The sequence below is a fragment of the Salvia miltiorrhiza genome, chromosome 8, assembly GCF_028751815.1.
Source record: "Salvia miltiorrhiza cultivar Shanhuang (shh) chromosome 8, IMPLAD_Smil_shh, whole genome shotgun sequence".
Lineage (NCBI taxonomy): Eukaryota > Viridiplantae > Streptophyta > Magnoliopsida > Lamiales > Lamiaceae > Salvia > Salvia miltiorrhiza.
The window spans coordinates 49276649-49288728 of record NC_080394.1 but is presented as its reverse complement, the minus strand read 5'-3'; the positions used below and the strand labels follow the sequence as shown (position 1 = coordinate 49288728).

Genomic DNA, 12080 nt, shown 5'->3' with positions numbered 1-12080 from the left:
GGAATCAGAATATCCACCGGAGGTGCCAACCTGGTCATACATGGGGAGTCCATGCTAAGGATCTTATTCCCTGCCTTCTTCGAAATCCCTAACTGCTATGGTGGCTGTAAAGAGATTCCCTCTGTGTATGCTGAAGATTCGATGGAGCCTCTATTTGTGAAGACGATACGATGAGTTCGTTAGAAGAGCTTTCATATCTGCCATCTATGTCATTTTCGGACTATAATCCCAATAATTTCCCAGTAAGCACAGGGGATGTGTATGAAGATATATGAGCATTCATGGCACGGAAAGAGCTGTTGCTGAACAGTGCAGCTAAATGATCTACCTTCAAATTGGTGATTTCTAAACCATCTTGTTATTGTTGAATTTTGAATATATTTTCTGTGGTTCAATTCTAGCAATTGATTGTGGCTAAAATGATGATTTGTTGGGAACTTAATGAAATTTCCTAATCCTAGTTTTGATGATACCAAAATCCTTAGGTTTCACTTGTAATAGACTAGAACTGCTCGAACTCAACTGTTAGAGTTCTTTTTCTAGTTTAGTTGCTGTTCTGAAGACTGAAGCCGGATGACTGAAGACTGAAGACCGAAGTTGCCAACTGATGTAACGATGAAAGGCAGAGTCAAATACTGATATTTGACTGACCAGTCCAAGAATCAGTTACGACTGATTACTTAATGCGAGCCACGTGGATTCAGCGAACTGATACTAAAGTCAAGTATCAGTTAAACATTCTTCCTCGGACTGAAGCTCCAAAGCTTAAAGGAAGCCACGCACTCCAGAAGTACAGCCGCATTAAATGCAGAGATTTTGAGGATCGTCCTTTCTCTGCAGGGCCTTCCTTTTTGGTGATTATCTTTTCTGAGACGTCGTACCTCCTGCTCTCAAAGTAGCCATTCTCACCAAACAAAGGAACCTCGAAGATTGAAGCCTCATCAAAGTTCAAATCTATCTCCAACGGATGAATTCTTGAAGACCATTTCAGCCAACGGATCTATTCAAGACCTCTCCTATAAATAGAGCTCGAGGATCACTTCAATCTTCACCGATTCAACTACATAAGCTGAAATGCTGCCGAATTCGTCACTCGACATTCAAAGCCATTCCAAAGTTTGAATCGAAGAAGAGAATCACAAAGCCAAAAATCAGTCACTGTTGATTACATACATTCTCTTAGAACTTAGGCAAATATTGTATATCCAAAGGTTAGGTATAACTGATTACAGAGAACTTGTTCTTTGTAATCTAGTTGGCAAGTTTTCGAACCTCTTTTCAACCGACCGAATCGAGGGTTTGAGCCGAGAGGAGTTCAGATCAGTGTTATGACTCCAAGAGATCTTAGTCTTTGTGGAAAGGCATAGTTTTGTCTCAGTGAAGCTAAGAGTGAGAAATCCAACCCAGTGTGTTGAAACTGAAAATTGGATCTTCGGTTGTTTAGGTTTGCTGTGCACCCGTAAGCACAAGCCCAGTGAAGTTGATCAACTGACCGTGGATGTAGGAAGTATTTTTCGAACCACGTAAAAATCCCTTTGTTGTTTATTGCTTTCAGTATTTACTTTCCTTATCTGTGCACAAACGTTTTATCAACTGAAACTGATTAATAGCAAAGTGAAACACAAACCTTGACAACTTGCTTAATCACAAAGGTTATTTCGAAAGAAAAGTTTTTCGTTGTCGGTAATATTAATCTAACTGATGAATCTCTGGATAGTCAGTAAGATTCATATTACTCCTCTGTTTTACAAACTCGACTGAAGCCTAACGTGAATCAGTTAAAGTGTTCAATATCAGTCGCCAACCAAAGTTTCACTAATCTTTTTTAACTGAAAAAGGTTGTGTCAGTTTATTTTCGTTTGAAAAATAATCTATAGGTGTATTCCCACCATACACCTATTTGAGACCCCAAGGGACCTAACATGATTATTTGCTATCTTGTTTTTGTGATATGTGATGAGGAGTAAAATATGCATCAGCCCAGCCTGGAACACTCAACGCTGACCTTGAGACAATGGGAACCAGTCAACCAGGGACTCTGCAAGAAGACCACGCAATAAAGCTGACAGGAATGTGACCATGCTGATTCTACGACAACAGGAGAGCAGCGCTGCATCCAGGGAAGGGATAAAACCAAAATGGCAGGGCTGGAATCAAAGTGGCAGGGCTGACATCGACTGAGCTGAGGAACAACATCCACTACGAAGAATGAAGGGCAGGGAGCAGGGCTGTCTTTAGGCATGCTTAGGGTCTTTTCTCACTTAATGTAGGGCAGGGCTGCGACCCTAATTTTACCATTTTGCCCATGTTTATCTATATAAATAGAACCATTGTACCATAATGCGACTTACTTGATTCTCAATACAACAATTCTTATTTTCTTTGCTAATTGCTCTCAACTCACATTCAACGCACAACGGGTAAATCTCTTTGAAGTCACCCACCAAATCCGAACTCATCAATATGCATCAGTGATTCGATTAGGTATGAGATGCATTTGTTGTGTGTAGGTGTATGACTTTACCTTCACTTTGTTGCTTCTTTGCCGCAGCCCAAAGTCGACTAATTGTTCTTGGTGACGCTCCAAAGCGAGTCGCGACTGCCATCATCTTCCCTCTCAACGGTTTTCATCAATGCTATTTTGAAGAAGGAATTTCACTACTTGATTTCTTTCACTAGTTGATAGATTCTTTTTTGCTTGTCATTGAATTTTATAGATTCGAGGTTGTAAGAATGTTGGAGTAAATAGGAATGAATGCTAATTTATTCTCTCTAAAATGGAATGTGTTGGATGTAAAAATGAATGCACAAAGGCTGTATTTATTGTTTTGATTGCTAATTGACCGCCAAAATATTTAGAACAAATTCGTGACTGTCAATTTTTTTTACTTAATGGCTGCCATTTATTTAATTGCATCCACCGCCAAAAGTTGATTCATTAATTATTTAATGGCTACCATTTAGTGTTTAATTGATTCAATTATTTTATCATTCTGCTATGTTTCATTAATTGTTTGGTTCGAAAGTTGTAATTTTAAAAAAGTTTACTTTCAACTTTAAATTATTAAATGTTTTTTTGTTGGACCCACTCAGTTTTTAACTTTACAGAACACTACTTAATACTCTAATTAACTTGCTCCTAAATAACCGTGCCGAAAAGAAACAGGACATTTCATGTGGAATGGAGGGAGTAAAATATTTTAACTGTGCCAAGCCTTATCTTTATGTTGTCAGTCAGAAGTGAATCCCAAAGTGAATTTAAAATTATACATAACATAATACTCCCTCCGTCCATGAAAGAACTTTCTATCTTTCCTTTTTGGGACGTCCACAAAAGAACTTCCTACCTATTTTTGGACTATACCCCACCACTTATAATCCTCTTACTTTTCACTTTTTACAACTCTCACTATTAATTATAACACATTTTCACCACTTCCAATACACTCAACTGCCTTTTATCCACTCTCAATACACTCAATAATATTTTTTCTTAAAACTCATGCCACTCCCTTCTAGGAAGTTCTTTCATGGACGGAGGGAGTAAATGTTAGGGTTTTAGGGTTGATTGTTATTTTATGGAGTAATTTTTGATGTGATAAAAATTGAAAATATAATTTTTTTAATATAAAAATAAGAATAAAAACTCATAAATGATATTTTTTCATATTTTTATTAGGGTTGATATTTTTTCGGTTTCCTTATACTCCGTGCACCAAAAAATTTCATATTTTTCCTTTTTGGGAGGTGCACAAAAGAATTTCCTACCTATATTTGGACTATACCCCACCACTTATAAATATCTCATTTATTCTTAATTTTTCATTTTTTCATCACTTTCAATCATATTCTTAATACATTCAACAACCTTTTCTCTGCTTTCAATATATTAAGGCAATGTTTGATAGGCTTCATTAGGTGAGATAAATTATATTTCTCACCTAAACTGCCTGTTTGATAGACTACTGAAATAATGTTCCAGGCCCGCATGCAAAGCCCGCACTAAAACTACTGTGCCACTTAGAATTCTCATCCAATGCAGACCCCCAGTTCAATAATCTCCTCACCAACAGTGATTTAGATTAAAATTTTTGTGTACAATTTTATCCCTCAATTCACTTCAAATTCTAATGCTTCGTCAAATCCCGCCCTATTACAATTGCCTATTTCACAAAACGAAAATGAGTTCTGAGATGGATCGTCGGTAGACATTTGTTGAACTCCGTCGACGGTGAGATTTCCGAAATTTCACAGGTGAGATTTGAATTTGTAAGGACTCATTTGGTTCTGCAGATTTTCAATTATTCCATTTGGAATTTCGAATGTTCGAAATCAAATTTGTGAAATTAAAGATTTGTGAAAATTTCCGTCTGCTTCCTTTGTGAATTCCCTCGAAGGTGAGTCACGGTGAAATCAAAGTTTGGCAGAGGTTGTCTAGATTTTTTTTTTCTTTCTTTCTTAATCTCATTCTGCAAATTTGTTTTGGGGCTCCACAAATATTGGTGTCAATGCTTTCTCTTTCATCAAAATATATTGCTTTTGATGTGAAGACCAGCGTAGATTTTGAGTCTGTGTAAAAATGTGGTGTGGTTTAAAATTGGGTCCGTGTTGGGTTTAAATCACTATTTCTCTTCTCATTATTTCTTCAATTTTACAAATTTTGAGCTCTAGAACAATCTGAAATGCTCTGATTATTGTTGCTTCATGGATTTCTAATCTCAACTTCGAAATTTGATGAGTTTTTACAGATCTGGTGTAGGGTTGTTCACCCGGTGCAGGCTGTTTTTCGTTGAGCGAGGTTTAAACTTTACCGAAATCAATCGAAGTATTTGGTGTAGATTTTTTACCCAACGTGAGGGAGATTGTCCGATTCTTGAAAAATAGCTCATACTCTGGAATAGGCTGCTTTGTTTGGCTGTGAATTGTTTTTTGGTTAATTGTGATTTGTTCAATACTTGAAATGTCTTGTTCCATATTAAACGAATTGCATTGGCTTGTTGACATTTTTTTTTTTGTATCTTTATGAATTATCAAATATAATTTCAGTTTTCTTATTCGATTGATAACATATGCGTAATAAGCACCTGTCTTTTTTTTTTTAGTTTGAGAAACTACCCAATGTGTGAAGTTTGTGGGTTGTTTTCTGATTTCGGTTCTTTAAGAAGTGCTCAATTTCTGAAATATCTTCTGCCACTTTAATTTGTATGTAGATACTACTCGTTATTCATTTGTAGATTTATATCTTGCTCTGGGACAATATTTGCTATTCGTTTGCAAACAGCTATATTGATTTTGTTGGTTGAGAATTGCAATGCCAACAGATGATGTTAACTCGATGTGCATATACTTGTTGATGGAAGAACAAATTTTCCATCAACATTTAATTTTCCTACTGGTAGCTTATCATATCATGGTTAGGATGACATCACGCAAACGAAAAAAAAGGTTCTAACAATGCAACTTTTGGGATGATTGAACGATTACCTGATCAAGTTAAGCATATGAATAGGTTCATGGGTGTGAGTGATGTAAATTGTATTGCGAACTTACGCATGGACCATAATACATTCGGTAGACTTTGCATTTTGTTGCGTGATTTAGGGGGGTTATCAGATGAGAGGTATATTAGGGTGGAAGAACAAGTGGCAATGTTTTTGTCCATCCTATCACACCACAAAAAAATTAGGGTTGTTAGGTTTGATTTCTGGCGGTCCGGTCAAACCGTATCAAAATTTGTGCACCTCGTCCTAAAGGCAATTATGAAATTGCACGTTGTTTTACTTGTCAAACCAGTGCCCGTTCCAGTTGACTGTACGGATAGTAGGTGGCGATGGTTCAAGGTAATTCACTATGAATCTTTTGTTGTTTCCAGTTTCTCTACACATAGTTTAGGATTTAAATACACTGACAAAGCACTTACATTTCAGATTACCATTGATTTTATGTTGCATATCTTTCATATAATGAGCTGAAAATTCTAAAAATCTTGTTTAGGGTTGTTTGGGTGCTCTCGATGACACTTATATAAATGTAATGGTGATTGGTGAGGAATGCTAACAAGCCTAGGTACCGAACCCGGAAAGGGCAGATTTCTACTAACACACTCGTCGTTTGTGATCAAAATATAAAATTCATCTATGTGTTGTTACCTGGTTGGGAAGGGAGTGCAGCGGATTCGAGAATTTTGCGCGATGCCCTCACACGGCAAAACGGGTTGCAGGTGCCTAAAGGTAATTCACATGAGTAGATCATTGATTTTATGTACATTAGGAATAAATTTTGCTTCGAATATGACATTATAATTCTTAATGTTGCAGGACATTATTACTTATGTGACAATGGGTACGCTAATAGCGAGGGATTTCTTACACCGTACAAGGGTATATGCTACCATTTGAAGGAATGAGGACCGAACACAGCCACAAAATACAATGGAATTATTCAATCTCCGCCATTTGAAGGCACAAAACGTTATTGAACGTGCTTTCGAAATAGTGAAAATGCGTTGGGGGATCTTGAGAAGCACTACGTTCTACCCTATGAAGACCCAGAACCGTCTAATCATGTCGTGCTTCATCTTGAATAATTTCATCAGAGCAAAGATGCCCAACGATCCTATCGAGCATGAATTTGATAATGCAACTACAAACAAGCAGGATGATGTTGAGTTTGAGGGTGAATTCATAGATGGAATAGAGTCGTCTCCACTGTGGAATGCGGAGCGAGATGCAATTGCCCAAGCCATGTGGCTCAACTACTTAGAAAACATTTGAATTGCTTCATAGTTGTAGATATTCTACTGAAATTTGCTACATCTTGTTTATATCTAGTTGATAGGGCCTAAATTTCTACCTAACTGAATTGATTTTAATTACAATGTCTATTTAAATCATGATGGTACTTGATTAAGGTGTGTTTTAGTGCGAGCGTGCCGTTAACTCGTTGTTTTGGGTTTGGAATTGGTATTTTTTTAGAATAAGGATGGTAATTGCAATTTTTGTTTGACCAAATGAGTGAGTGATTGCTCGAATTATGATATGTATGAAGCTCTCAATTTTATGTTGGACTATTGTCTCTATTCATTTTGTTAGAACTACGACCTATGCTTGCGTATTATGGATTGTGAACTTTCGATTATGGTTTTTAGTTTGTTGTTTATGCTTGATGATTGATTATGCATTCATCTTCTAATGATTTTAATACTTGCTTCAGTTCATAGCCATGGATAGGAGACTCGCACCGTGTTGTAGATGCGGACGTGGAAGGATGTTATTGATGTGTGCCGGCCCGAAGGCTCAGCACCCGGGGAGATGGTAGTACACATGTCCTACCAAGAGAGGTCATAATGGAGGCTTCGTTTGGTATGGCGAGTACCATGGTCCATGGCTGAAATGAAGACGAATGCCAACAACTATTCGGCGCCTACTTACCAGCCTCTACATTCGGAGCACACATCAACATATGGGGTTGTAGATTCTCCACCACCGACCTCTAGCAATCACATTCGACTAACCCGAGAAAATGACGTCTAGATTCCGCTTTTCTTTTTGCTTGTGATCATGGTAGTCTGTGGGATTGTAATTGGGAAGTTGCTCTAGTTATATCCATGCTAATTAGATTGAAGTTATGAGTACTTTATTAAGGTTATGAATTTAGGGTGGTATTTTGTATTATATGTAAGCAGAATATGTATCATTTTGTTACGGTGGACTATCTATCACTTTATACTTCTATTTAAAAAAAAATTGTTACAATCAAAGAAAGAAAAAATCCACTCACATTCTAGCTCCTAGGGTGACTTGAACCCCCGACCTATTGATTGGAGGGGGAACGTCTTACCTACAGACTGCGCTTCATCGTCGACTCACTTTATACTTCTATTTTAAATCTTGTGGAGACAAATTTTATGTTCCTACCCTTTGGATGGTACTTTGTAATATATGTTCCTGCCCGTTGGATTGTACTTTATGATAATAATGGGTATCATTTCGTTGCCTTATAAATTCACTACATGTTATGCACATAAAGTAACAATCATTCCAGTTTTATTTTTACTTTGTAAAATATGCTAAAATAATAGTCCTCACAAACTTGGAGCTATTTTGGGTTTTTCGAGAATTGTACCTTTTGTAGTTTGCTAACATTTAATTACATTGTAATGATTCATTTTCAGTCAGCTTTAAATGGTTCAAGACAATTGATTCATTTTGTAGAAATTGGTTGCGCAAGAAGGGAAGAAATTAGCATAAATATGTCATCTCAAATTAAAAGTTTATTCAACCCCCAACAACCACAATTATTGCAATTGATCAAGGAGGTTTATTATCACAACATGAAGGAACCCAATACTGATTCTTGCACCATTATATATAGCCCATCTCATCATGCAAGTAAATAACATCCAACACTTATCAAATTTAGCAACATCAAGGCATGAAGCCCTTTGGTGAGCCTTCGCAAGATTGGTTTTTTAACACTGGCAAATGGAACATTGCGCTCGATTCTTATTTGATCAAACGTCTTGTGGAACGTGAAGAGGAGTGTAAGCCAACTCTTCCTACTGATTCGCCGCATGCACTTATCTGTGCGATGGAGGCCTTGAACAAAGAGGTTGGAGCCGACGTCACATGCAGCGACGTACTCGACCATGTGAATTTCCTGCGGAAGCGCTACAATTTCTTCAAAAACTCGCTTCTCGTGTGGAGACAAATTGGGATGTGTTGAAGAATCGGGTTACAGCAGATGACAAAGTTTGGAAGGTCATATTTAGGTAAGGAAACTTGGCTGACAACCATTTAAAAATCGAGTATGATTTGTATTATTTCTTACCGGTATCAAGTATATATTTTTTACTGTTGCTTCTCTCTTACACAAGGAGGATCACTTTGCTCAAGCATGCTACGAGAGTGGTGATCCATTATGGTTCAAGCTGTGTAGACTTTACGTCTACAATGCCATCAAAAAGGAGGCCTTGCCTACTGTCATGATAATAAGTGACTCTACTCATGGTTTCGTAGCCCCATCAACTAACATTTGCGTGTCTCAGTCCGTTGATGACGTAAAGTCACCTGTGATGAAAGCCCCGACAGCCCAGAAATTGGATTTTGAAGACGACACAGAGTTGAACGTCAGGCCTACTGCTGCAAAGACCTCTCATGTGTACCATATTTGGCCTCCGATCGAGCGTCGCTTTGCGTTTTCCCCTGCAAATGCATTTCTGTTGAAGCCAAAAGCTCTCGATGGCAAAGAAAAAGGTGTTGCACATAGTTCGTGTGCGTCGTCTAGCCCATACAAGTAAGAAGTTGTGTAGAAACTCCACCCTCCCCACAGCGTCGGTGAACTCTATTAACAACTTTTGTATTTGGGAATGAAATAGGCTGCTTGAACGAACTAGGCTGTTACTTAGTAGGCATGTTACATGTTTTGTTGAATTTGCTTTTGGTTTTATGATGAAGTAGGAAGTAGTTAACGTGGTATACTTTCCCATATTCCACTACTTGTTTAAAATTTTAGCATAAAAAATAGGCTGCTTGTATTTTGTATTATGTAATAGGCCGCAGCTGTATTATAAGGTATCAATGGAGTTCATGTAATTATGCTGGTTGTGGAGGCAAGGATGCTCGTATGTGTTAACCCAAGAACATTTTGTGAAAATCAGTTTGTGGAAAACGTATGAAATCTTTTGGTATTTTGGAATAGTTTATTAATGTAACCTTGGATTAACATAAAGACTATAAATTAGGATGAATATAGTTGATTTCTATCTACTAAATATTAGTGAAGCAGTAAGTTTTAATTGCTAAGAGTTTTGAATTTCAAAGTTCGGAATCTTGATTACTTGTCTATGCAGCATTTCATTTCAGTCTTATTTTTCTGTGAATCAGATATTTTATAAACATTGAATCATGTAATTATACACCATCTTCTATTGCAGTTTTGAGTTTATGGAATGAGGTATATATTCATGGATTCGAGGCATATGGAATGAATCCATGACACAGTGGTTTTATAAATATGGTAGACTCCCTTGGTACTACACATTTTGTTGTTGTAAATACCTCATAGAGTGATATAAATTCACAGAAACAAATACAAATTCACATACAGAGATAGAAATCCACAAGGCAAATGTAGTAAAATTGCATCATATGTATGTTGAACTCCATTCTTAAAAATTCACTTCATGAGACAAAAACATGTGTTGGGAACCCCATGGAATATCTTGTTTTGTTTTGATGATACCAAAATCCTTAGGTTTAATATGTAATAAACTAGAACAGTTTGAACTCAAGTGTTAGAGTTCGTTTCTAGTTTAGTTTGCGGTTATAAAGACTGAAGACTGAAGAACGAATGACTGAAGACTGAAGATACCAACTGAAGTATCAGTTGAAAAATCAGTTCGGAACTGATTACTTAATGCGTGCCGCGTGGACTCAGCGGACTGATACTAAAGTCAAGTATCAGTTAAACATTATTCCACGGAGTGAACTTCCAACGTTCAAAAGGAAGCCACGTACTCCAAAAGTACAGCCGCATTAAATGCAGAGATCTCAAGATCTTCCTCTCTCTGCAGAGGTCATTCCTATTTGGTGGCTACTTTATCAGAGACGTCGCATCTCCTTCTCTTCAACATAGCCGTTCCCACCAAACAAGGAACCTCGAAGATTGAAGCCTCAGCCCAAATTCAAAAAGCTCTCCAACGGGAGAAATCTTGAAGGCGTTCTCCGCCAACGGATCTATTCAAGATCTCTCCTATAAGTAGTGCTCGAGGATCACTTCAATCTTCACCGATTCAACGACTTAAGCTGAAACTCTGTCAAAATTGTTTCTCAGCCAAAAGCTTAATCTCCCCAAAGATTGAATCGAAGAAGAGAATCTCCCAAGCCAAAAATCAGTCACTACTGATTATACACATTCTCTTAAACCTTAGGCAAAACCTTGTTCACCAAAAGCCTAGGTCACAACTGACTTCAAAGAACTTGTTCTTTGCAGTCTAGTTGGCAAGTTGTCAAACCTCCCTTCAAATGATTGAATCGAGTGTTTGATTCGAGGAATTCAGGAAGGTACTCTGGATCCTTGAGTGTTCAACGAAGGTAAAACGTTGAACGGTGCTCAGCGCAGGTAAAACGCTGAGTGAGAAATCCAACGCGAGTGAAGTGTTGGTACTGAAGAGTGGAATCTTCAGTGGTACGGTTGTGTGCACCCGGCAAGCATACGATTCGGTTTGCAGTGCACCAGTTAAGCACTTGCGGAGTGGATTGTTGGTCTGATCAACCGACTGTGGATGTAGGAAGTGTTTTCCGAACCACGTAAAAATCTCTGTGTTCTTTACTGTTTTCAGTATTTACATTCTTACTTGTGCTATTACTTTGATAAACTGAAAACTGACTAAAGCATAGAGAAACCTAAAGACTAACATCATGCTCAACCCAAAGGCTATTTCGAAACAAAAGATTTTCGCTGCGTGTGTTATCAGTCTGTCTAACCTATCCCTGATAGTCAGTAGGACTTATAACATCTCTGTTCAACAAACTCGACTGAAGCCTTAAGTGGATCAGTTAAGGACTCTAAACTTAACTGATCACTCCTAACTGAAGAGTGTTCAGTATCAGTCGTCAACTCCGGTTCAGTCAAAACACGTTTTGTAAAATAAGAGTCAAAGTTTGTGTTTAAAGTTTCGATTCAAAATCAAAAATAGCCTATAGGTGTATTCTCCCCCCCATACACCAATTCGTGACCCTCCGGACCTAACAACATGTAATACTTTGACCACTTCAAATAATATGGTATCTAATGCGCGCAGTAGGGGGATTTCATCCAAAAAAATATATATATGGTATCTCCTCCAACATGGGATTACAAATACACTCACAAAGAACCAACAAAATATGGATCATATTTATATATAGAATTCACTTGGAACATTTTTAATATTTACACAAAAATGAGGACAAGGAATCTACTACAACCGCTCCCATAATTGCTGCAACTTAACATTGACATTTCCCAAGCTAAGATTCAAAACAGACAATAGCATCAATGTGCTTCACAATATCACTCCAAAATAGATTACTAGCAAA

General features: G+C 37.5%; 1 protein-coding gene across 1 annotated transcript; it reads left to right on the top strand.

Annotated features, from left to right (window-relative positions):
• The first annotated feature begins 5830 nt into the window (after nucleotides 1–5830).
• LOC130998596 (uncharacterized) lies at nucleotides 5831–6773 on the top strand. Its single transcript, XM_057924011.1, has 4 exons — nucleotides 5831–5840; nucleotides 6162–6230; nucleotides 6318–6380; nucleotides 6496–6773. Exons 1-4 carry the CDS (start codon nucleotides 5831–5833, stop codon nucleotides 6771–6773), a joined length of 420 nt encoding a protein of 139 aa, XP_057779994.1.
• The last annotated feature ends 5307 nt before the right edge of the window (nucleotides 6774–12080 follow it).